This window comes from Zingiber officinale, chromosome 9A (assembly GCF_018446385.1).
Source record: "Zingiber officinale cultivar Zhangliang chromosome 9A, Zo_v1.1, whole genome shotgun sequence".
Lineage (NCBI taxonomy): Eukaryota > Viridiplantae > Streptophyta > Magnoliopsida > Zingiberales > Zingiberaceae > Zingiber > Zingiber officinale.
Window position 1 is genome coordinate 57,358,451 of NC_056002.1, and position 27,854 is coordinate 57,386,304.

The 27,854-nt window shown below is 36.0% G+C and overlaps 1 protein-coding gene across 1 annotated transcript; it reads right to left on the reverse strand.

The window, feature by feature from the left end:
• Positions 1-958: 958 nt before the first annotated feature.
• LOC122019220 (dentin sialophosphoprotein-like) lies at positions 959-27,840 on the reverse strand. Its single transcript, XM_042576712.1, has 13 exons — positions 27,821-27,840; positions 27,274-27,736; positions 24,863-25,089; positions 23,899-23,972; positions 22,102-22,170; positions 21,637-21,992; positions 19,973-20,041; positions 19,817-19,905; positions 3,421-5,538; positions 2,679-2,756; positions 2,419-2,530; positions 1,858-1,908; positions 959-1,740 (listed from the first exon to the last, which is right to left on the reverse strand). The coding sequence occupies exons 1-13, from the start codon at positions 27,838-27,840 to the stop codon at positions 1,690-1,692; spliced, it is 3,777 nt and encodes a 1,258-aa protein (XP_042432646.1). The 3' UTR covers positions 959-1,689.
• Positions 27,841-27,854: the final 14 nt, after the last annotated feature.

Sequence of the window (27,854 nt, forward strand, 5' to 3'; positions counted from 1 at the left end):
TTAAAAAAAATCTAAAAATATATATATAAGTTTAAAATATTAGACACACTAATTAACTAAAATTTTAAAATATAAAAACTTCAAACAATTAAAAGCTCAATAATATCTGACAAGTCAAGCTAAATTAAGCTCGAACTAAAAAAAATAAATTATAAATTTAAACAACGTGATTACCATACCAAACAATACAAATCTATTTAATAAATAACTTATAAAACTAATTGTAAATGAAAATTATGAATAATGCTCCATAAGCTCATGAACCATTTCTTATCAAACTTAAAAATAAATATACAAATAAAAAAATCACAAAAAACAGATAAGTTTATAATATTAAACACTAATTAACCAAAGTTTTAAAACGTAAAAACTTCAAACAATCAGACACACTCAGATTAAAAGCTCAATAACATCTAAACAAGTCAAACTATAGTTAAGCTCGACTCAAAACAAGAAAAAAAAAAATCATCTTGAACAACCGTTTGTTTGGTTAATTTTGAACTCAGCTCAACTTAACTTGATTACCATACCAAACAATTGTAATCGACACAAGGCTTAATTTAGCTTAACTAATTTACAGTCATATGTCTTGCCATGGGCACCTATGCCGGTAGCCATCTCTACAAACAAATCAAAGTAACAGTTGAGTCCTAGGGAATCTTAGAAGAAAACATAATATCACAGAATTGAATGGCCATTAGTGCTTAACTCAACTCAACTTGAACAACCGTTTTAGCAACTTAACTTGATTACCATACCAAACAATTCTGATCGACACAAAGCTTAATTTAGCTTAACTAATTTACAATCCTATGGCTTGCATGAAGTAATCTTAGGGTTGTGCTCATGTCAATACCATGGGCGGGTATGACTGTAGCCATCTCTACAACCAAACCAATGTGACAGTTGGGTCCTAGGTAATCTTAGAAGAAAACATACATAATTGAATGGCCATTAGTGCTTGGAACATGGAAAACCATTTCTCCAACAACAGAATTACATCTGGATGATCATCGCTTAGACATAAAAAAGAACCATAGAAACATATCATAATTTACAGGTGGTCGAAACCAAAATTAGCTCATCAGAAATTTACTGACAAGATAAACAACTAATTTCAATCAACAAGTGTATATCCGCAAAACTCCGGCTAAAGCCACAGACATGGCAATTATCATCTTATAGTAAAAGAATATACAAAAGTGTTTGAGACGACCAACCTGACTGTGTACCCTTGGGAGCTGCTGCTACTTGAGTTCTTCACAGAGCATTACTCCACATTTTGCATTCACCAAACGGATGCATTTAGGGCTCCAAGTTAATGTAAATCAACATCTGTATGTAGTGCCAAGCAATAATCTGCATATTGTCAAAGTTAATTGTCTGATCAAACGTCTGTCCTTTGGAGCTCGTCTGTCCTTGGGAGCTCATAATCTTGAGAATATAAGGTGATTGTGGCAGGCGGCAACATAGACTCATCGGAAAATTATTGTTTTCAACTCATTGTCAGTATGCTGGCAGTGCAACTCTTAATTACCAAACCAATGTAGCTTCAAACTTTATCATGCAATGATAGAGTACACCAAGCAACTTATGGTTCCAGGGACTCAGCACATATCTAACTGCTCGATGCAATGCAGAATAGACACTCGACTCAAAACATATATCAAGTCTTATGCAAATAAACATTCATTCGTCCCCATAGTCCTTTGCAAAGATCTTGATTCTCTGTTTGAGATTCTGCACAAATTCACAAGAGTTTAGGGGCGGAAAACTGTTTTGATCTTAGAGATATATGGGATGGAGGAACAGAGAATGTCAAATGAACGGATGCCTTAATCAATGGTAAAATCGCACCTTCAGTTCTTCATGAAGCAATGTGAAGACCCTTTTCATCTGTTTGTTCCTCTGAAATATCAAAGGCCAGAACAAATTTAGTGCTAAACCACACCATTTCTAAAGAAAAAAACACATTCATTCCTTGTCATTACAAACTAGCAAGAGTTACATTAGTAATACAAGGTAGAAAGCTAGATAAAAATCAATAGATCAATTTATATGGATATCCATTAGCCACTCCATATGCAAATAGCAGACTTGAGCAAAAGATCTTAAAGAGCCTTCCATAAGACTAACCGAACCAACAAATGTGCAGCATGACAACAGAATCCCTTCTCCCACAAACAAATTCAAGATTTCATTAAGCATGATACTACAAGATTGGCATAGATTATGTTGGGATTCAATGCTTATTGTGGTTTCTAGCATTCTGTCATCTTGACCAACAACTAAAAGCATTGATTTTTCTTAACTGTTAACAAAGCAAAGATCATGATTAAGCATAATTTCTTTCAGAAATATTTGACAACTTCTCAAATTATACAAAAACAGGAAATTGACAAAGTACAAGAAATCTACCTCACAATAATGGTGATACATATCTCTCAACTTCTCAACAAGATTATTATATTGCTTTCTATCTTGTTCTTTAGCAAATTCAAGGTCATTGCCAATTTGAAAGAACTGATTCCTGCATTACAAAAAAACACAACATAAAAATGAAAGCACTCATTCCACAGAAGCTTTGCTCATAATGGACAATTAAGAGAATTTCAGGATACTTAAGCAGTTCCTTAGACAAAGTTTACTATGAAGTGGATAGTTATGAACCACAGTACCTAATTTTCTCCAAGTTCTTATACAAGTAGCAGTATACTTCGTATTTCTCTTGGAACTCCTGGACATAAAGCTCATACCTGCTTCAATTTATTAGTCAAGAAAGAAAGAATTTAAAAGCAGCAAATAGATGAGTGCAACCGGGATAATTAAAACTAATATATAAATTATTAAAAGAATGCAACCTCATGTCAAGGTAAATATGATGGAATGCAAAATATTAAAATATTTACTTTAACAAGGACAAGAAGACTGAATTTTCCATCTTTATTTCCTAAATTGGAAAATAACATCAACGGTAACACAAGATCTTGACTTCAACTATCTTCACATTGCGATGTCAGACACTTCCCATTATTCTAAACACCTAAATGAACATTTTTCCTTAAAAAAAATCATCCTATTTTTAGACATTTATTAGCCACAGAGTAAGCAACCAAACACACTCATATCTATGGAGAATCTGAAACTACACGTAAAATTACTGTGACCCTCATTAAGTCAAGAAACCTGATATCTAAATCAGCTCCAATTTAAGTAAGAGTATAAATTGTAGCTCTGTAAGTAAGAATTTATGTGGATGAAAGGAAGTATAAATTTTGCATGCATGGAATAAGATGCTGATTTTTTATAGTAGATGTCTATTACTTTCAATTTGCACATACAGCAAATGAGATGCTAATTCTAACATAATTACTATAATTGTTGATTTCATTACTTAAAGCTACAATAGCAAGAACTTACTGCGAAAAGTCCTTTATTGGGCCCTTGAGTTCTGGTTCAACTTTGTCATATTTTGAATAATTTGAATTATCATCGTCAGATGAAGAATCCCTCATATTCCTGTCATCATTCATCATCAGAACATTTCTCTTACTTTGTTCTGAGGCACTTGATTTCTGCTGTCTCTCACCATTCAAGTGACAAGTCAGGCCACCATTCTTGTTATCAGGCTGTGAGAACATGCTAGGACGAATTTTTTTGGAAGCATTTGTAAAATTTTCCTGATCAATTCTGTGGCCCATTCGCTTTCCATTTCTTGCAGCTGTTTCTGCAGAAACATCCCAGTAAGGAACCTCAGAATCACTGTTATCCAATCTTGGCAATTCATGGTTGAGGATAGTTGCTCGTGGTTGAGGCTTTCCAGACTCAGCTGAATCAGAAAAACGCTCTGTAGGTTCTCTTCTTTGAAGCACACGATTCCCTTGACCTGCACCTTTAGGACTTGGTGATGGCTTCTTTGAACCAGACAAGGTATTCATCATAGCTCTTCCCTTGTTGATTTCAAAGTCTGAATTAGTCATACCTCTTCCCTTGCTTATTTCTAAATCTGCACCATCATTAGTACTAGCTTTGTTATCCAATGTCTTGAAAGAACCTATTCTATCCAGTTGTCTCTTAACCTCCACAGACTCTTCAGCAAGGCCTGGAATCTCACGAAATTCACCCAATTCCAGATCTGAAATCTCTCTTCTGAGCGAAGGTCCCTTGGTGCCTGAACTTATAAACTTTTCAGCCGCAGAAGTTTGCTTACCAAATTGTCCGTTTGTCACACCTTTTGGAAGGTTTCTCTCCCTTGTATCCTTGACACCACTTCTTGTATCCTTCTGCACTTTTACCTTTAAGTTAGATAGGTTTTCACAGGAATGGAAATTCTTATCCATGTTATCTCGACCAACTTCAACATATCTGTTTCCAATTTTTTCAGTGGCTCTGATAAGTTTTTCTTTTAAATCTGAACCTTTCTTCTTACTGAGTTCTCCAATTTCTTTACCAGGATGATCAACATCTAAAGCAGAAGCAAAATCAGGACTTGGACTCACACTACCCAAGTTTTCAGTTGCAGCAATTCTTCCATAGTTATCTGTATTCTTTCCACCCTGCAAAATATCATCTAACGGCATTGAATTGTAACCATTAGGCTTGGAGCCTTCGGGGGATTCATGCTGCATATTATCAAATAAATTAGCAACTTCTAATTTTCTCAAAGACATTGCTTCAGCAGAGCTTGCAGTTTTTGCCCTTTTACCACTGCCTGTTCTCCCTTCAGAGTTTTCTGAATTGATAGTCTTTCTGGTCTTATGTTTGGTAAATTTTCCACTATTGTCTGATAGATCATGATGAGGCCTGTCTTTCATGATGGTTTTCCTGTCATTGTTGCTTGACTTAAGGATTGGGTCATTTACATTATCAAAAGAATAATCACCAAATGACATTTGCTGCTTCTGCAATTGCTTTCCATCATAATGTGAAGTAGAGATTCCTTTAGCAGAGATATGAATATTTTCAGTTGCTTCAGGATTTTCAAAGAGTTCAATGTTCCTATGAGGAGAGCAATCACTAGGATTGACTGCTTCAGTCATCTCATCCATTCTATTAAGTTCATTCAAATCAAAAGGTATTGAAACTTCAGCTTCTTGATCAATTCTAATCTCGTTTTTCTCATGATCATCCTCAGTCACTGCTTTATGCACATCCATCTCTCTTTCATTGTCACTAGAAATTATATCAACATCAACATCAGATACCTCCTTGCTGCTGGAATCATCACTGTCACTGTCAGAACTGCTAGCCTTACTTTGACTACCACTGTCACTTCCACTGCCACTGCTCTCACTCTCACTGTCGCTATCACTTCCGCTTTCACTGGAGCTGCATGCTCGACCTTGACTATCATTGTCAGCCTTGACATGTTCGAGAAAGAGCTCCTGAGCACTTCCTACCATGTCAGGATTCCCAATGATATCTAGTTCTTCTTCCAGATTCATATCTGGACTTTGTTGTTCAATTTTCTCATTTGAGAATTTCTCTTCATGGACTACCTCTACTGCCAAGGTCTTGTCATGTGGGGTGTTAGGAGAGCTGCAAATGAATGGGAAATTTTTGGTGTAAGTAGCTAAAAGATAAGAAATTACACAGGATTGCCAAGTGTATTATAAGGGAATTTTCTTGGAGTAACAAAAGAAAAGACAATGAACCGTCATATAGAATAAGAACGCCGTACACCACAAGGTACAAAAGGTCAAGCATGGAGCATAAAATTCTCAATTTAGAGCCTGTATATTGCCACAAACTAGAACCTGTATATCCACAATTATAAAGATTGCCAGAAGATGACTAAGCATACAGTACAACTGCTATTCCCAATATGAGACCTGAATATTGCCACAGTGCATGACCGGCATCAGTATGTTTTCCTAGTGTCTCAAAACTCATATGATCATAAAGGCATGGACAATCAGGACACAAGGGTGACATGAATAATGAAGGAAATATGGCATGATCTGGTGCGTTGTAGGCAAATGCTTACTATTGGAAATACATTAAAAAGAAGCACCACTAACCATTTGGAAGAAAGGATCAATGAGAATCATGTTTGAAAAATCAAAACATGAAGGTTACAATAAAGAGTAATCATGACCCCTTAGATTAAAATGTAATGATAACCGTAAAATTAACCATGTTTCGTGGAAAGTAATAAGAAAAAGGTTAAATAGCAAAGGTGTTGAGATACAAGTACGATTACCAGGAGCAACAAAAAAAAATAATATGTAAACATTTGTTAACAATTAGAATTAGGTGTATCCTCTCAATAGAGGATTAATCCAACGAGATAAAATAAGATTGGATGTTGTAAATGTTGATGCAAGAAGCACCAGATCATCGAACCCAAGTTTTGATAAAGGGTTCAAAGTTAAGGGTTATTGTGGTTCTAATAAATCTGAATGAGTGTGCAGGAAAGTCCTAAGTGAGCTTAGGCAAGGTAAAATTCCTAATAAATACTAGGCGGGTGGAAAGTCCTAGTTGCGACTAGGCAAGAAAGTCCTGGTCCAAGAGATTAGGCAGAAGTCTTAGCAAGTCGAAAACATCAACCAAAAAATCCTACTAGTCGAGGACAGTAGGTGAAAAACCTGTAGGTCGTGGACACCAGGCAGAAGACTAGATTAGTCATGGACAGATCGGGGATCGAACATCTAGCGGAAAGTCTTGAAGTCCAAGATACTGAACAAAAGTCCAAACGATCTGAGGACCGATTTGGCATCAAGTAAACTCTCCTGAGAAAAGTAAGTAAGGACAGTTGAGGGAATGGTAGGCATCAGATCGACCTAGAGTTTCACGGGAAATTCAAAACTCAGAACTAGACAGTCCCTAAACTGTCAAATTATCTTTATTTTGACTGTACTAACTCTTTGAACAGGAAATATTATTTGTGTTCGACTAACATTGGTTGCAGGAGCAAAATTGAGTTGGCCAAAGCCCTCTGCGTTTGAGGCGCGGAGACGCCTCCTGTGTGATGGAGGCGCATCGGTGCAGAGATGCCTCCGCGCAGATCCAATTCGAGGATAGACTCTGCTTCAACACTTGTCGTGTGGACTCGAGGCGCCTCCGTCCAAACGGAGGTGCCTCCGATCAGATTAGAACCGAGCTTTTCGAAGCTAATCCAGATTAAGCTAGAGATGCCTCCATTTGCTTGGAGGCACCTCAGTTCACCTATATAAGCACACTGTCGAACAGTGTTTGAATGCAACACTTCAAGCGACAACTTCTATGTTCAAACGCCCGCCGCGCTACTCTGACTTCTGACTACAATGCTGCGACGACACTGCTCCGACAACTGCGCTCTACATCGAATTTTCATACTGTCGGTATAATTTATATTACGCAAACTTGTAATCATTTTTTGTAAAGGTCTTTGTAATCATCGAATTATTAGTGAATTACCCCATGAAAGTGATCATCGATCGCGGGCCTTCGACTAGGAATCATCACAGACTCCGAACCAAGTAAAACCAAAAGTGCTATGTTTTTCTTATTTCCGCTGCTTTTATTACTCTTGAGTATTTTTATGAAAAATGTGAAAAAGTCACGAGTGTTATTCACCCCCCCCCCCCCTTTAGCGCGCTTTCGATCTTACAATTGTGTATCAGAGCGGGGCCGCTCTGAATCGGTGTAATCATCGTTTGAGTAAGTTTTTTCGATGGTATTTTTGAGTTTTTCGGAGTCGATCAGAATCGGTGCTATCACCCTTTCCAATCAAAAAATTTTTAATCGAGTTTTACGTTTCTCGAAGTTGATACCATACCACTTGAGCTATTTTTCACCTTTTCTTCTCCCACACTACTAATCCAATTGTCTTGGTACATTTGTCATGTCATTTTTTTTGTGAGCATTTTTTTTTAAATGGTCCATCAAGAAGGCTATAGTATCGCTTGCCCGCCTCTTTCCTCCGGTGAGGATTTCGGCTACTGGAACATCCGAATGGACTACTACTTGAAGGCAAAGTGGAAATGTGGATCATCATTCAAACAAGGTTTGCATTACCACTCGATAGTGAAATGCGAGAACTAGACCCGCATATAATGAAAAAGGTCAAGACCGACGACAAAGCAACTCAAACTCTCTAATACGGCCTAACCAAAGAGGAACTGAATTGAGTCGGTCTGTTTATAAGTACAAAGGACCTATGGGAAAAACTAATCAAATTGCACAAGGGGACTTCCAATACAAACGTAAATAAACGCTACTTAATTTAAAATAAATTATATAATATTAAAATGCAGGATGATGAATCGATGAGTCAATTACACACTCGGATCTAAGACTTGGTCAACGGTCTCCACGCGATCGGACAAAAGGTGAAGAACCGCGACATTATAAGGTATGCGTTAAACGCTTTTTCGAGGAATACTTTGTGGGCATCAATGGTAGATGCGTACAAAGTTTTCAAGGATCTTTCATTGATTAAATTAGATAATTTATTTTCGGAGTTTGAATTACACGAACAGACTAATGCACTTCCGGTGGAAAAAGGTATTGCTTTGGTTGCAGGTACAAGTAATACGAAGGAATCAAATAACAAGTACCGAACCGAACCCGAGTTTGAAGGAGAATCGGATTCAGAAGACAACAACGAAATCATTGTCGAGCTCGTGAACCTGGTTCGAAAATTGTACGAAACAAGATGGGGTTCACCAAACGAGAGATCAAGAAGGTGATTCAAACGAAGACGAAGCAATTGAGTCCAAATTCGAGCACAAAGGCCAAGTCAAAAGTCACCTATTACGGATGTAACAAGAAAGGACACCTCAAGTCAAACTGTTTGAATTTGAAGGAAGCCAAAAAGCAATGGAAAAAGAAGGCGCTACAAGCAATATGGGATGAGTCTTCAGAAGACTCGGACGAAGAACACAAGCAAGCAAGCTTCCTCACACTTTAGGCCCGAGAACGAGTTGCCGAAATTGAGTCCAAGAACAAATCTGAAGCCAAGTCCGAGCGAAGCCATAGATCTGTATCCTTTTTCGAATGACCAAAAAACACTGTAAATTCTCCTCTAGTAGATAAGTTGTATGATTTAATAAATTATTTTATGCACAAGTTAGCCAAATCTAATGTCTGAGTCAAGTCCATCCAAAAGGAGGTAACAACTCTTAAGGAAAAGACTAACCCAAGTCCTTTGAACAAACCAATTTAAATTGAAACTTCAACTCAAGTCCAACAACTTGCAGAAAAAAATTCCAATTCGAAAACTCAAGTTAAAGAACTTAAGGACACGTTGGGACTATTCACTTTGGGTTCCAATAACCTTGATCTAATTTTTGGAAAACAAAAGGTCATATACAACCGATCTGGACTCGGATAGAAGGCCAAACATCGATTCAGATCTTACTTGTCTTTAGTAAATCGAACCAATAGAAATCTAGTCTAAGTATGGGTCTCCAAGTCTATCTTGACTAATCAAGTTGGACTTAATCAATATTGGATCTCCAAGGATCAAATATATTACCTTGATAGATCTTATCGAGGGTATGATTCAAGGGGAGTCATAGGGATGTAAATGAACCAAACGGTTCGCGAGTTAGTTGGGGCTCGATTCGGTAAAAAGCTTGTTCGAGTTTGTTCGTTTATCGTATCGAGTCAAGCTCGAGCTCGAGCTCGATTTCGAGCTCGACAGTGTTATCGAGTCAAGCTCGAGCTTAAGGATATTCGGCTCGTGAGCTTGCGAACATGTCCGTTTAGAGGCTCGCGAGCTCGGGCTCGAGCTCGACTCGTTTAAAGGGCTTGAGCTCAGCTTAAAACGAGCTTGGCTCGCGAACATGTGTTGAGTTTATATTATTTTAGTTATTAGGTTGGTTAAATCTTCATTCAGATGAGTTTTTGAGCTCGCTTAATGAGCCTACAAAACGAGCTCTAAAATGAGCCAAAAAATGAGTCTGAGCTCGCTTAACGAGTTAAGCTCATTAACTATGATAATCGAGCTAATAACGAGCCGAACTCGAACTAATCGCGAGCTTGGTAGTTCCAAAACGAGTCGAGCTCGAACCTTGTGATAAAAGTTCGATTCGAGCTCAAGCCGAGCTCGAGCCCGAATATAACTTAAACGAGTCGAATTCAAGCATAATATTGTTCGGCTCGATTCGGCTCATTTACATTCCTAGGAAGTCAATAGGAAGATCATCTTTATTATTAGATAGATTTGCTTGATTTACTGCTTTCTGCCTAGATTAGGATAGTTAGATAAGGACTTAGGCTTGATTGACACTTGACTAATTAGATTAAGCATTTTTAGAAAGAAAGTTAAATATTTAATTTCCTTAAAAAGTTTTGTCTATAAGTGGTCATTGCTCCAATACACAAGAAGGCTCTGTGCCTCGTCATAGCCTACAAGCAGATTATCAAAATGGATATTTAACCGACTAACTGTTAAATATAAGTCTAATTCAAATGTAAAGGATTTCAAATTAAATCAATAAAAATAAAATTAATAATCATCTCACAACATACATAAGAGTCCCTGTTTAAAAATTTAGAAAAATGTGAGATGTGGATTTAGGTTAAAATTAAGAATTAACTTAACTTAAACTTGACTCAACTCAAACAAACTCAAACTTAACTTAACTCTAACATACTCAAACTTCACTCAAACATAATCAAACCTAACTCAAACTTAATTAAATCTAATAACATATCCATCTCACACAAAACACATAGGAGTAACATGATTGATCATCTAGATTGGGTGAGATGGAACATAAAGAGTTGAAATCAATCAATCTATCTTATAATCTATTTAAATTGGATCTAAATCAAATACTTAATGTGTAGAAATATAATGATTTGAACAAATGAATGTTAGATAGTGAATGCTACAAACACATGACTGGAGACAGATTGAAATTCACCAAACTAAAACTCAAGAACTTAGGATCAGTTGTATTTGACAATAACAGAAAACTTAAGGTGATCGGAACAAGTAATATTGAACTGAGTTCCGATTTCATTATTCGAAAAGTTTTATTAATTGATAAATTTAAGTTTAATTTACTTAGCATAAGTCAACTATGTAATTCTGGATATCTAGTAACATTCTCAAACTCTGAATGTGTAATTAAGAATATCAAAAATTTTAAAATTATAGTTAAGGGAATTAGGAAAAATAATATTTACACAATTAACCTATCAACCTCCTCACTCAAGTGTCTATTGACACAACAAGAAGAAACCAAGTTGTGGCACAGAAAATTAGGTCACACTCACATAAGACTCATATGTAAAATGTGTCATAATGGTTTAGTTAAAGGTCTATCAAAAATTAAGAAGTTTAGAAAATATAATTTGTAATGCTTGTCAACAAGAAAAATAAACCAAATCAACCCACAAACCAACAAACCTAAATCAAACCAACTCAATACTTGAGCTCCTACATTTAGACCTTTTTGATTCACATGAAGCTAAGTCACTAAGCGAAAACCAATACCGCTTAGTAATAATTGATGACTACTCAAGATTTATATGGGTAAAATTTTTAAAACCCAAAGATGAAACCTTTGAAATTTTTAACAATTTCTGCAAATTAATAGAAAATGAAAAAGGTATAAAAATTAAAAGAATAAGCAATCATGGGGGGAATTTGAAAATCATAAATTTACCAAATTTTATCAAATAAATGGATATCACCATAAATTTTCATGTCCTAGAATCCCTCAATAAAATGGACTAGTGAAAAGAAAAAATAGGACATTACAAGAAGTCGCTAGAACCATGTCAACAGAAGATAACTTAAGTAATCAATTTTGAGCGAAGGCAATAAATACAACATATTATATTCAAAATAGAATTTTGAAATATATTATAGTAAAATACCCAACCTAAATTATCTAAAAGTATTTGGATATAAAGTACACGTATTAAACACTAAAAATTACTTAGATAAATTTACATCTAAAACAACTAGTATTTTCCTAGGGTACTCCACAACTAGTAGGGCATATAAAGTCTACAATAAAAGCACCCTAAAAGTTGAAGAAACAACCAATGTAATCTTTGATGAAGAAAGTAATCCATCTAACTTAATTGATGTAAATAATAATCGAAATACTAGAAACATAGAAGATGATGAAATTAGACCTGACTCAAGTGAATCAGATCAACCAATTGCTAACTCTAACATAAGAACACCTAGGGTAAGATTCAACCACCCAGTTGACAAAATTTTGGGTGTCCCAAACCTAGGAGTTCGAACTCGATCATCCTATAGAAATTTAAATCAAATAGTCATTATCTCCAAGATTGAACCCAAGACTATTGAAGAAATCGTATCTGGCCCAGATTGGACAATTGCAATGCAAGAAGAACTAGCTCAATATGAAAAAAAAAAAAAATCTGGAAACTAGTATCTAAACCTAAAAATAAATCCATAATTGATACAAAATGGGCCTTTAAAAATAAACTAGACGACAAAGGAGAAATTGTGAGAAATAAAGTCCGACTAATAGCTAAGGGGTTCAGCCAAGTAGAAGGGCTAGACCATAAGGAAACATATCCACCTGTAGCCAGACTTGAATCCATTAGGATGCTGCTAGCTTATGCAGTACATAAGGGATTCAAGTTATTTTAAATGGACGTTAATTCTGCATTCCTTAACGGATTCATCAAAAAAGAAGTTTATGCAAATCAACCACCAAGATTTAAGGACCTAGACCACCCAAATTATATCCTTAGGTTAAAGAAAACATTATATGGATTAAAACAAGCTCCTAAGGCTTGATATTATTGGTGCAATCGACCTCCAAGGTTCTAATATCTGACAAATATTTAAGTATGTTTAATAGAGCTTGATCATGAAAGTCCTAGTCATGACTAGGCAAGGATGAGAAGTCAACCAAGTGACTAGTCCTAACTGTGGTTAGGCAAGGGAAGTCCAAGTTGTAGGCTAGGCAAGGGAAATCTCGGTATATTGTGGAAGCCAGGTGGATTCAGTAGGTCTGGAGGACCTGATCCCTGGGTAGCCAAATAATAAGGCAAGGAAAATCTCGGTAGATCGTGGAAGCCAGGTGGATAGGTCTGGAGGACCTTATCCCTGGGTAGCCAAATACTGAATCTTGGTGAGTGAGCCAGGTGGAGAAAACCCTAGGGGTGGTAACCTTAGGTTCTAGTAAGTGAAGTCAGATGGTAAAAATCCTAAGGGGAGATAATCTTAGGTAGCGAGAAGTCTTAGAGGAGTGAACTCCAAGCAAGGTTGATCAGATGACCGGACCAGCGGATCTTGGTGATTCTAAGTTTAGTTTTACCATAACATTCTGTATTACTATTATTGTTGCTGGCTAATTTAGTATTGCAGGAAAGACCTTAGTGGATCAGGCGATCCGACACTGAGCAGAGAAAGTCCAAACAAGCCTGGAGGACCAATGTTTGGCAGGTAAGTTGAGGTAAACAACTGGAGGAGCGATAATAAGGTCGTGTTCCTGAAAGGAATAACCTAAGGTCGCTGATCCAACTGAAGAAACCGGGAAGGTTTCCAAGTTGAGATCAAGACAGTTGAACTGTCTATTATTATTACTCATGCATTTATTATTCCTGTGCTAATATCTGTTTTGCAGGATTATTGTCTAACACTGTTTTGCAGGTTCAGTCTGATCGGTCGATCGAACCAGATGATCGGTCGACCGAACAAGGCCAACTCAGAGCATGTACAAGTTCAAACTAAAATAAAGTTCGATCATAGCTTGATCGATCGACCGAACCATATGATCGATCGACCGAACCCTGATGACTCAGCACACTTCAGATCGATCAGAAACAAAAGGAAAGCATGCTGATCGATTGATTGAACAAATGAATCAGTCGACCGAACGATCACCACATTAAAGCACAGTAAGTGTGAATCTAGGCAAATCTCGACGAAAAGAGAAGGATCATGTTCGGTCGACCGAAAAGAAGGATCGGTCAACCGAACCCTTAATGATTAGTTAATGTCGAAGATCAAATCAGCATCATATCTCAGCAAAGATGGAAGGGAGCTAGTTCGATCGACCGAACCCAGGGATTGGTCGACCGAACGTCGATGGTTCTTATAAAAGAGAGCTCGAGGTCCAAGGCTGAGTAACGTTGTTTGGTTCGAAATTAATCATTGTGCAAGATTCTGCTGATCGTGCTACTACTCTACAACTCGCAAGCTACTCCATCCAGAAGTGTCGACCAAGCTTCATCTTTTATTATTGTTGGTATATTTATTTAATCTTGCATTGTACTTAAACTCTTACAAGATAATAGGGTGTTACTATCTTGCATATTGTACACACTACTTCTTTCCGAGGTTTTCGGAAAGAAGAGTTTTAGTGGATTGCTCATCGGTGCGGTCAAGGATCGCGGACCTTGGAGTAGGAGTCGACCTAGGCTTCGAATCAAGTAACCGTACTGAGTATTTTAATTTCCGCTGTATATTCTGATTGTCCTTAAAATACGAAAAGAAAAGTTTTAAATGTGCGATATTCACCCCCCTCTATCGCACTCTTTCGATCCAACATATATGAAAGATTATCAACATACCTAATATCTAAAGAGTTTAACCAAGGCCAAATTGACTCAACTTTATTTGTTAAAACCTTAGAAAAAAATATCGTTATAGCCCAAATTCATATAGATGACATTATTTTTAGCTCAACCAATACAAATTTCTTAAAACAATTCATTAAATTAATGAAAAATTAATTTGAAATGAATTTAGTAGGTGAATTTAATTTTTTTTCTTAGGCTTACAAATTAAACAAACCAAAAAGGGTATTTTTGTCTATCAAACAAAATATGCTAATTAATTAAAAAATTTAGAATGAAAAATTCTAAAAATATTAATACCCCAATGGCAACTAATGTAAAAATCGATTCGGACTTAGAAAGCAAACAAATACTTAAAGTATTATAGAAGTGCAATAGGAAGTATGTTATATTTAACTGCAAGTCGACCTAATATTTTATTTGTAGTTAGTATATGTGTCAGATACCAATAATGTGCAAAAGAATCACATTTAACAAATATAAATAGAATACTTAGGTATATTAAGGGCACACTAAGTGTAGGACTTTGGTACCCCTAGGACTAGCACATTTGACTTAGTTGGGTACTTTGATTGCTGGGTGTAAACTAGATAGAAAAAGTACAAGTGACAGCTACCAATTTCTAGGTCAATGCTTAGTAAGATGGTGCAATAGAAAGCAACGTTGCCTTATCCACTATTGAAGCAGAGTACATAGCTATAGAGGAACGTGTAACTCAAATTTTATGAATGATTCACACTTTAAAAATTATCAATTAGAATATAAAAATACAAAAGCCTCAATTAATAATATAAGTTCAATCAACTTAACAAAAAAATCCAATACACCATTCAAGAACTAAACACATAGAAGTCAAAAATCACTTTGTAAGGGATCATGTAGCTACTATGTTGAGTCTAAGTCAAATCTAGCAATTATCTTCACTAAACTCTTACCTGAATTTGAGTTCAATACTCTTAGAAGACAGTTAAGAATGTGCATCATAAAATAGGTTGCTTTATAACTTATTTTTAAGTTTCTAATTTCTGCTTTAAAAATCTGTTTTTCAAAATTTCTAGTTTTTAGAATTAGTATGTTTTCAACTTTAAACCCTGTCTTTCCAAAATCAATGTTTACAAATTGAGCTACAGACTTAGACTAGGTTTTTCTCCTAGAAAGCATGAACTAATAGAGTTAAGCAGCCAGCATCTCACAAGCACACTAGGACCAAGGTTTAAAATTTCGACCCGTGCCGAGGTTTCGGTCCGGGACCAGAATGATTTGGTTTCGGTACCGTATCGTGCCGATATAATTTCGGTATTTTTTAAATATAAAATATATTAATTAAAAACTAACATATTTAACATAAATATTTAAAAAATAAACAAGATAAAAAATAATCTTTTAAAAAAGAAAAAGATATGAAAATAGATAAATAAATAAATAAATAAATAATTTATTATAATTTTTAAATTAAAATAAATGAAATATAAAATTAATTAGATAATTTTATTAAGGGTTTAATAAAGTCTCTTTAGATTATCTCCACCATAACTAAGAGTTGATTAAAAAAATTAACCTAAGTTTAATTATAAAAAATTTGAAATCCGACACCACTCGCGAGCCCACACGACTTCGGTGATGTCGCAGGGTTGCGCGACCAGCCATGGCCACGGGGATTGCATGATTCCTTGGGCGCGACCACATTGGTCGTGTGACCCCTCTATAGTGATCGCACGATGCCTCCACGGCGACAACAGAAGGATTATGCGACCTCTCTGCTACTATTGCAGGGTCGAGCGAACCCTACCACGGGGTCACGCAACACGTCGCACCTGTCGTAGGTCTGGTGCTGGGGTCGTGCCGATGTCAGTCGCCGAGCGGAACGAGATGTTTCGCCCGTTTCGACCGTTTCGGCACGGCACTTTAAACCATGACTAGGACTACCTTGCTTGGGATTGAAAATACTTAGAACAGTGCGAGATGTTTAGGACTTTGTTTGGACTTCAGAATGCTTATGTCAGTGCATTAACATAAATCTGGACAAAAAATACCAATGTAAATTGATCAAGTTAAGTCATCTTTCTTAGTCAAACTAGATGAATTACTTACTTAACTTGACTAACCAAGTAAACACCACTATCTTCTGATAGCAAGCTAGTAACTAAAGGTTAGACATTTCTTTTAAGAAAAGTAGATGATTATTTTAAATATTTTCTTAATAAAAATTACTTTGATTTTTGCATGTTTGGACTCTAGGGTTATATTCATTACATAATTTATCAAATTTTTTTTCCTTGAACAAAATAATTTTTAAGCACTTATATCTCTAAATTGTTTAAATCCCTTTTCAATTAAGGCATTAATTGAGGGGGAGTTCTTTACATTTCTTTTGCAAATTATTTTTGATATATGTCAAAAGGAGAGAACAAGATTAAAAGTTAAATTAAGATTAAAATGCTAGATTAAAATGCTAGATTAAACGCTAAGTTTTTTGTCTTTCTAAACCTAAATTAAGTTTTTTTCAAATATAGTTTTTGAAATCTAAGTACAAATATAGTTTTTGAAACCTAAGTACTTTCTTAAAGTAAGTTTTTTCAAAAGCTAAGTACTCTTTTAAGTTAAGCTTTTTTAAAAGGGTGCTAAGGTTTTAAAAAGTAAGGAGAAAAAGAAAATTAAAGTTCTTAAAAAAAAACTAAGTTCTTTTTCAAAAGCAAAGTTTTTTTTTAAAAAACTAAGTATTTCAAAGCTTAAGTATTTTTAGAATAGAAGAATTTAAAAGTTTGATGATATTCAATGATTTTCAAAAAAATTCAAAGTTAAGTGTTACTTTTTAGGGGAGCTTAAAGTTAAAATATTTGTTTGGAAAAATCTTGAAGAGTGTTTTGTTTCTATACTTAGAAATTTTAACTTTGAAAAAAAAAGAACAATTGAAAATTCTTGCTTGTATAGGTCTTTAGTTATTCTTAACTAGTAATGTTTTACTTAACTTTGAATTATGTTGTTATAATCGAAAAGAGGGAGATTGTTGGTGCAGAAAGAATCAAATGATCGAACCTAAGTTTTGATAATGGCAAAGGGTTAAAAGTTAAAGGTTATTGTGGTTCTAATAAATTTGACAGAGTGTGCAGGAAAATTCTAAATGAGCTTAGGCAAGATAAAAGTTCAAGTGAATACTAGGCAGGTAGAAATCCCTAGTTGCGGCTAGACAAGGAAGTTCTTGACCAAGAAACTGGGCAGAAGTCATAGCAGGTTGAGAACATCAGATGGAAAATCCTAGTAGTCGAAGACAGTAGGTGAAAGACCTGGAGGTTGCGAACACGAGGTGGAAGACTAGACAAATCGAGGATCGGACGTCCAGCAAAAAGTCTTAAAGTCTCATATGCTGAGCAAAAGTCCAAATGGTCTAGAGAACCGGTTTAGCATCAAGTAAACTCTCTTGAGAGTAGGTGAGGATGTGTTCCCCGTTGAGGGAACAGTAGGGGTCGATTCAACTTAGGGTTTCACGGGAAATCCAAAAGTCAGAACCAGACGGTCCCTAAACTGTCAAATTATCTTTATTTTGACTGTGCTAACTCTTTAGTGCAGGAAATATTATGTGTTCGACTAACATTGGTTACAAGAGCAAAATTGAGTTGATCGAAGCCCTCTGTGTTTGAGGCGCGGAGGTGCCTCCTGTGTGATGGAAGCACCTCAGTGCAGAAAGTGCGGAGGCACCTCTGTTCGAGGAAGCGCCTCCGCACAGATCAGATTCAAAAATAGACTCTGCTTCGCCTGTTGCATGGAACTCAAGGCACCTCCATTTGAATGGAGGCACCTCTAGTCAGATAAGAACTAAGCTTATCGACGCTGATCCAGATTGAGCTAGAGATGCCTCGAATTGCTTAGAGGCACCTCAGTTCACCTATATAAGCACAGTGTCGAACAATGCTTCAGTGCAACACTTCAAGCAACAACTTTTACGCTCAAACGCTCGCCACGCTACTCGGACTTTCAACTACAATGTTGTGATGTTGCTCCGACATCTGTGCTCTATATCGAATTTTCATACTGTTGGTATAATTTATATTACGCAAACTTATAATCATTTTTTGTAAGTTCTTTGTAATAATCGAATTGTTAGTGAATTGCCCTATGAAAACGATCGTCGATCGCGGGCCTTAGAGTATGAGTCGTCACAAACTTCGAACCAAGTAATACCAAAAGTGTTAGTTTTTTCTTATGTCCGCTGTTTTTATTACTCCAAGTATTTTTACGAAAAACATAAAAAAGCCACAAGCGCTATTACCCCCTCCCCTCCCCTCGCGCGCTTTTGATCCTATAATAAATATTATTTGAAGAACAAGAGAAGGTGCAATTAGATCAAAGAAGATATAGCTAGATGTTTACATCAAGTATAAAACGTGGTGCTAAGACTAGGGGGGAGGCAAACCAAAGAAGATTTTGTTTGAAACAACAAAATGAAAATTGGATGGCCATAGATGTTCTTATACATCACTAAAAGTTTCATATAACTCTAAAATAGTTGAACCTTATCGTCAGTTGGTGTTGCTGCTTAACCAAACCCCCTTTCAGATATTTTCAAAATGTGATAAAATTGCAGGGAGAAAAACTTATCATTAGTTGCAGTTTTTATTCAATATCAACATTATAAGATACTGATAATGATAAGGAAATTGGCATTATTATCCAACAATCATGAAATGAAAACCTTTCCTTAAAGGAAGATTATTGCAAGAGCCACATGGAAACTTCCAAAATAGATTAAATACTATACTGAACCAAATCTAGTTCGACAAACTTTGTTGATTGTGAACCAATGAGTTTTGAAGCAACACAGTTCTCATTTAGCTTTCCATTAGTTGCCAAAAAAGGAAAACCGCAAAGAAAGGCATGTTTGTTATTTCTTCACTAAAATATTACTTGAGAATACAATGATAATAATCTCTTTAAGTAAATTCACAACATGAAATCAGTCTGTCAAACGATAGAAAATGGTGATCCCAATATAAAAGGAAATTTCATCAAGAAACAAACTCGAGTCTACAAAAAAAAACAATTGAACAGAAGATTGACAACTATGCTTCAAAAAAGGGGTTTCTTAGTTCATAGATCCTTAAGATGATGCGGTTGCTTCAAAAGATCCATCACTAAATTGTGATTCTTTTTTACCTTTTCTTTGTGAATTATATACTATTTGTAACCCAAACTAGTGAAAGATCAAAATTTTCCATTAATATTGTATTTTAATTAATAGACCCATGTTTGTTAATGAAGCAAACAAGTAACCAAAGAATCAATTGATTGAAAAACAATTTATGAGATTTACCTCCCAGAGTTAGGTGCTTGTAGATTGATGCTTTCCAACTCCATTCCAGATTTCAAAAAGTACCTCCCTGGAGCTTGAAAAGTTGCAATCTGTAGAAAAAGGTGACATAACAAGTAGTTCGTAGATGTAAATGCCTGTGTAGACAATTGATCTTACATCTTTTATGATGCCTTCAAACTTCTTAGAAGAGGTTGACAGTCTCTCTCCCACTGCTTTCTCCAAAGCCTGGAAATCAAATTATCCAAATAAGATACTCAATGTCCAATGAGAGGAATTTAATATGCTGTCTAAATTTAAAATAATAAAACAAAAAACTAAAATAGCTTCAGTAAAGCATTTTTTAAGAAAGAACAGCTCAGTACACGAACATCCCACCAATGCAAGTGGGAAGGATCAAACATTGGTCTATTGTATGCAACCTTAACTTGCATTTTGCAAGAGGTTGTTTCCTCGACTCAAACCCGTGACCTCAAGGTCACATAGCAGCAACGTTACCATTGCTGCCAAAGCTCCCCTTCTAGTAAAGCATTTAAACAAAAAAAGAAAAAGAATGATTTGTGTATGATTTTAATTGACTTTAAAAAAGTTATGATAAGATCATCCGTTGTGGTGGGGTAAGAACGAAATGTCAAATTGTATTATGCAATAAAGAACATGTGCTAAGTAGCCACTGATGTTAAAGTTACGCCACTGATGTTAAAGTTACTAGGAGAATTGCTAATGATTTTGTTGTAATTGCAAGTTTACATCAAGAACCAACTCAAGTTTCTAGCATTTTGCATTAGTACTAGATGAACTCACCAATTCATACAAAATAAACCTCCTTCATATGTGTTATTGATAGACTATTAAGAGTATTAGGTTAATTGGGTTATTAGTGTTAGTCTCACATTAAGATTTTGGATATTAGATTTTTAGGTTGTCTATAAATATTATGTAAATATCTCTTTAGAATATATGAAATACAACATCTTCCCCCAAAATCAGCATGGCATTAGAGCCTCTCATTATGATCTAGGGTTTCCAAAATTAGCCCCTTGAGGGGAGGACATTGACAATGGCAATCCAAGCCACTTTCCACATCTCATTATGATCAGGCAGCAAAACCATACAGAGGATAAAGATTGCCTTCTATTGTCCACTTATATAACTAAATGAACAAACCAAAGTAACCTGGTTAATTTAATAGAAATTATTCTATGTTAGTATATATTAATTAACATAACATTAGTTGTGCACATAACCAAACAAGGTGAACAACTGGATATCACAAACTCCCAATGAAAACAAACTGTACCACAAAATTTAGTTTACTAGATATGATACTCCTAAAACTAGAGAAATACTAGCTCGCCAATACCTTCTATCTTCTAGCTGAAACACTTGCCCTCACCATCAAGCACCAAATTCAACAAGCTACAGTCCTTTCAAACAACCAAAAGAACGTTTCCCTTGCTATCACCCCTACAATTCCTATCCTCACCATTTCCACACCTCAAACAGCAGTCCCCATTTTTTTATACACTGATACAAATTAAAAAAAGTCAGATGAGCAAAATTTTGCAGTACTTGTGAGAAAAAAAGATAGCTTTGTGATGGAAAAGGAGACGAGATTGAACACAAAGCAGTGGTAGTTAATCAAATTTGTTGTGTGGTGTACATGTTTGCTTCATTTAAGAGGTTTATACACCAAGATTAACCGTGACAACCAACAGGAGATTTCAAATGGAATAATACAACCAGAAATCATAAGATGTTTTAAACTGAAGAAGGATAAGTACCAAATGTGGTTAAATTAGTATAAGCAAAAATATATCTACCTTCAAGTTCATTCCCTTGGGATTTTTTGAGAGTGCAGTGATCAGACGGTGACGCAGATCCATTGAATGGTCAACAGTATGACCTGCATCATGCCCACTTGTATCGGGTTTAACGTCACTGTGAACCTTCCGAGGTAATTCCGTTTCAAAGTTCCCAATTTTTTCTTTGTTTAGATTTGATGAAGCAATACCATCATGATGATGTGAATTATTGCCAGTTCCAAACGATGAAGCAGATGTGACAGGCAAATGTTGCTCAGGAGGTGTTGAAAGTGGGGACACTGGAACTCTGCCCTTGCTATTGTTTGAACTAGTTACAGACTTGAAAACAGATCTGGAAGGACCAATGTTGGAAACTGAAACAAGGCAAAAAAGAATCAGCATCAAAATGTTTGACAAGTGTAAGAAATGGTAAGATATCACAGCTACGGGAAAATCTGAATTTTGCTAGTGGTGCAAATCCACCTGGATTTGAGTCAACTTTCCGGTTTTTGAAAAACTCTTTTTGTTTCCAATTCATCCTTCGCATGCTACCTAGTAGAAGGGGGACCAATATGATACATCAGTTAAGACCAGCATCGAAGGTGCACCTAAACTGCAAAAAGTTATCTCAAAGAAAAAAAAAACATTTGAAGTATAAAAATATCAATCAAGATTAAAAATTGCTCTAATGCTTAGGCACATAATCAAATAAGAAACACAAGCTGTGTTCAACTTACCAAAAGTCGGAAAAAAATGAACATTTGGAGAAAAAGTAGTCTAGTTGGAATTGTAACTGTATGGATTGTTTTTTCTAGATTATTTGTATAAATAGGCTAGGAAAAGTATGCAAGTTTTTCTGGAAAATGATGCACATGCGCTGACATAGATAAATATGCTAGGAAAAAGATGAGCATAGCTAAATTAAACTTGAAGCTTGAATTCCAGAAAAAAAAAATTAGAAACAAACATTTAAAATACATAGAACAAATATTGAATATATCCCGGTGCACGAAGCTCCCGCTATGCGGGGTCCCGGGGAAGGATCCACTACGCAGCCTTACCCTACTTTTTGCAAGAGGTTGTTTCCAGGATTCGAACCCGTGACCTTTTGGTCACAAAGCAACAACTTTACCGTTGCGCTAAGGCTCCCCTTCCAACAAATATTGAATATGTAATTTCAAAAATAAGAAAAGAATCAATGAAATACTCAAGATGGATGACCATGAAATAATTAAGACTCAAAGAAATATAAGTTAAAGAGTTCTAGGTATCTTGGATCTATTACTCAAGAAGAAGAGGACATTGATGAGCAATGAGGATATTAATAATAGAATAAAAATTGGGCAGAAGAAACGAAGAGGAGCTTCTGAAATTGTATGATCTTTGTGTTCCCTTTATGCTCAAAGGAAAATTTTATTAAAAAAATGGTATGAAGATCAATATGTTGGGCTGAAAGCCTGAAACAACACATGTAGAAACTTAGTGTAGTAGAGATTGATAATGGTAAGAAATATTATGAAGTTACTGAACGGATAAATAAATAAATATTAATATTCAGTAGTAACAAAGTGTAGCTTTAATAGATAATAAAATGTGAGAAAATAGGTTAAGACGATATCAACATATTCAAGGATGACCATAAATTTTATATTCGTGAATTGAATCTCTTAAAATGAAGCTGTAAGAGATAGAGGGACTCTAAAAAGAATACTAGTAAATCTAATAAACTTAATTCAATTAATTTGAATATTGCAAGCAATATAACCTTGCATAGAGCTCAATGAATGAGTAACATACATGAAGCCAAGCCCAAACATTCGGACAAATATGGCTAAATAATGATGATAAATTGACGCAGGCATTTATACACAAAAGTCATTATTCGATGAAACAGCCATGCCTTGTTGGATACAAAAAGCATACTTATTGGTAATAACTACAAAATAGATGTGGCTTCATGCAGTTTTCTCCAAAATCGAAATGAAGGAAAACATAGAATTCAAATGTGGAGAAAAATCTGAAGATATTTTCAAACATCATATGCCTATGTCATTATCATAAAGGAAAAAATGTGGTTCCCAGCTCAATCAAGGCAAGAAAAAGCAAAGAATAATTCATTAGAAAGAAGAAGGTGAACTATTACTTAGAGAACTATGCTTCAATGAGCAGTGGAACAAAAAAGGAATGACAGACAAGCAAATAGCATTAAAACAAAGCATAAATTACATAAGGCCAAAACAAAATTAAAATGATGTCAATAATAGAAGAGTAAGCACTGACCCTCAACTGCAGCAGCAGCCATTGATTTGGCCTGATTTTTCACAGATGGATTTGCAGGGTCTAGCACTATTGCTCTGTAAGTATAAAAGACAATCAAAATGTCAACAAGTTTCTTCACACATGCAGAAGGATAAAAGTGGCATAAGGACCCAATTTAATGGTTAAGTTACCAGATATTCTTGCTTCTTCATATACAATCACAAATATGAAAGAAAAACATTTTGTTGATATAAAGTGTCAATGACAAAGAAAACTTAGTAAAATTCAAGAACTGTGATTTTCCAAAAAAATTCATGACCGAGCAATTAACGCTAAAAAACCCATAACAAACATTCCAACCTAAGAAAATGTCTAAAAAATTCTAATAATAAATCAGCATAGTTAATATCAGGAACTTGTATTTTATCCTGTTGTTATATAAAAAAAATTATATCTGATAATGATGCTTTGCAATTGCAGTATTATAACACTTATATTAGTCCCTGAGTTTTATAACTTGAAGATAGATCTTTAAACTTCGTGCACTTTGCTTCGAGTTTGGAGCACAGGAGCTCAAGAGAATGGGCTCCATGATGATCTATTTGGAAGGATTTAGAGGAATACCATCAGTGTTTAAATTGATTGGATTTCATGTGTTTAAAATAATGCCTTGAAACCAAGTTTCAAACCTTTACATATCGACAAAAACTATGAATTAGTCAAAATTCATTAAATAGGTAATGTCCTCACATATATTCAATAAACTAGGAAGAAAAATTAGATCACCTTCAGGAGGGTAAGATCCAAATTGGAGATCATTCACTAACTTGGCAAAAGAAAGTCATTTGGATTAGTGGAAGTGCTAAATGTAGACAAAGATGATGTTCTTATCATCCAAAGTAGCATCATGCCAATTCCAAATAGACCCAGATGATTCCTTAGTTTTGACAATTAGAAAAGCTATCTAAGAATGCCAAAAACATACTTTCGCGATTTTGATAAGCGTTCAGCCTCCTCTGATCGCATTTTGACATGGTTTTTTGTGGACTCATCTAGGATTCGTTGAACGGTCAGCTTGCGCCATGCAGCGCCACTTTCAACAAGTAATCCATGTCCATTCTCTCCACTTCGTTGTTCTTCATATATATCACAAAGATCCCTAAGTTCTCTAGACCATGTGAACCTGAATTCTTTGCCTCCAACATCAATTACCTGATGCAAAGAAGCAAAGTTCAGTAAATAAATTTAATCAGCGCAAATGAAATATAAGAGGCGTTAACATGGTGTCATAATAGGAAATTTCAATTGCAACTAATTGTGAGCTTCTTATATCCATGGTTCCATACCAATTAATCAAACTCTTTAAAAATTATTATATGTTGCACAGACATAACGTAAATTTAGTGTCTATAAGAGAGGAAGTACTCAAATTTAAGACACACTTAAATTCACATTTTTATGCACAATCCATTGAATCAACTGGTGATAAATATTCTATGGAGGATGTTCAAGGTCTCATAATCACGTGTAAAATAGAAGCCTTGCTCATGTCACTCATAGGCATGTAATCATTGATGGCCCATTACTACTGTCTAATTAAAATTAAGTTGTAATAGTTAAGGAGAGGAATTTCCAATTAAATCAGCTCAGATGCATGGTAAATGGCATGCTACAGAATCAGTTCACAAACAAATTTCTAGTTGAATGAACTAATATACATCATAAATGGCATGGTACTGAAACAGTTCATATCATAATAAAAGATTTATGACAAAGCAGGTGCACCAACCAAGTAAAAGAAACAATTAACAAAGCTACAAAATATGTCAAACATGTTAAAATAACTTTGCGTTGGCATTGTTTCAGTTAAAATAATTGTTCATGAGGCCGCCGTGAGAGGCCTCACGGCTTTGCCGGGTGGCGGTGCCAATCAGCAAGCAGAACACAAAAATTTCATCCGATGACGATGTCAGTGCCGGTTGACAAACGGAACTGTAAAATTTTGCTGTGACGGCACGGCACGGTATTTTACACCATGTTGTTACCCTTAGCTTTTGTCACTCATGGCTATGTATTCTTTGGCCCATTACTACAATCTAGCTAAATTAAATTGTAACAGTTGAGGAGAGGAATTTCTAATGGGATCAGCTAATGAACATTTCAAATAGCATCATAACCAAATTTCTATTGAAATCAGCTAGTATACATCTTAAATGGCATGCTACAAAAACAATGCAGATCACAATCAAAAAAGTCCAACAAAACAGCTGCATCCACCATGTAAAAGGAACTATGAACGAAAATACATAGTATGTCAAATATGCTAATGTAACTATCTGGTGCCATTGTTTTAGTTTCAAGATCATGTCATCCTCATCAAATGGCATTGTTTCAGTTCCATGGTTATGTTGTATATAATAGCATTAGATTGACAATAACAAAAGGGTTAGTTAATCCTGATCATTGTAAGACGGTTGACAATAGTACACTGAAGAAATGGACAATGTTAATCGACTAGAAGTTGGCACTTATCCAGTCAACTTGGTTAACAAGAACAAACCATTATAGTGCAAGCTGGCTCCATCTAATCACCTTAACCACGTGGCGCTCCATTATTGAGAAGGCTTCACTTTGAGGTCAAGAGCTAAAAGGAGACATGGAAAGGGGTTTTTGGATTCATGCTATAGTGACTTAAGGAACTTTGGAAATGTCCATAGCCACTTTGGTTCACACCTAATTGCTTTCCAACCATCTCAACTACAGTTTAATAGTTATTTCATTTATTATCCCTAGGAATCCTAAGTTCAACACCCAAGACAGATCCCTAAACCCAAGCATAACTCCAACAATAATCATCTGTCAAGGTCAACAAACCTTGCCTAAGTTCCCTGCAATTTGATAAGCTAATAGAATTCCCATACTTACTTCCATCAAGCTCTTCTCATCTCAGTCAATTCGAGGCAAGCTTCCCCAACAAAAGTCTGAGTCAGGACTTGTGGCTAGTCAGCTTTTATATCTATTATAGTTTCATCAATAATAGATTGGCATCATTTGTGGTGACTGAACTAACAACCTGTCGAAATCATTTCAATATGCCGGAAGCAAGATTACCTACTGACGAGGGAATTCTATAGAACTTAAGAGATAGGGAGAATCTCTTAAGTACAACACAAATATGAAGAGATTAAAGATATGAAATAGTGGAACAAAAAGTGATAATTTTCAATAGATTGGGCCTAATTACTGCTCTCGGGGGGTGCTAGTCAATATCCTTGTCAAACTTTAAGACCGTATAGACCAAAATCAAGCAGTAAAATGTCATACGGTTGTTCTCCACCTTCCCAATTCAAAATTCGCACATATAGCAAATTATTTTATAAACCAAATAGAGCTTACGTTTCCCTCAGGATTATTCAAGTTCGGATCGAACTTGATTCTGGCAACCCCTCCCTGTGCCTCGACGCGCCTGATTTCATCAACCAGGTCAGGGGTAAGGCGTATGATCGCGGCGAAGTCAGGCGGGCCTCCGCCAGATTCGAGGCTGAAAGTCTCCTCGCGAGAGGGCGGGGAGGGGGCAGCCGAGCCCCTGCCCGGTCGGCCCCTCCCAACGCCTGCGGAGGCGCCGATCGGCAAGCGACCGCCAGGGGCGGTGGCCGGGCGGTGGAGAGAAGAAGAGGGAGGAAGGGAGCGCTTCACGTTCCCACGCCCAGCTCCGCCACCCCTCCCGAGCTTAAACATCTCCGAGGCGGGAGCTACTTCGCCGGAGCAGATGGGATCGGAGGCGGAGGCGGAGGCGGAGGCGGAGGGTGGTGGGAGAGACTGTCTTTTAGGGAAACAAAACGACACGAGGTCTTCAGTTCTTTTATTTTAATGCTGGAAATCGTTAATTATATATCGACTCTGCGATGTAACACAACGTGCGATCATCCAACCAAGTAGAAACGATATTTTAACATCGGTCATTGAGACAAACAAAT

What these genes read in the sequence shown, in the direction of transcription:
- LOC122019220 (XM_042576712.1), bottom strand. Translation starts at nt 27,840, where the DNA reads ATGACCGATGTTAAAATATC. An exon ending in TGAATAATCCTGAGGGAAAC is followed by an intron (nt 25,090 to 27,273) that starts GTAAGCTCTATT and finishes TCTTTGCATCAG; the next exon opens with GTAATTGATGTTGGAGGCAA. An exon ending in CCAAGGGAATGAACTTGAAG is followed by an intron (nt 20,042 to 21,636) that starts GTAGATATATTT and finishes TTTGATTTCCAG; the next exon opens with GCTTTGGAGAAAGCAGTGGG.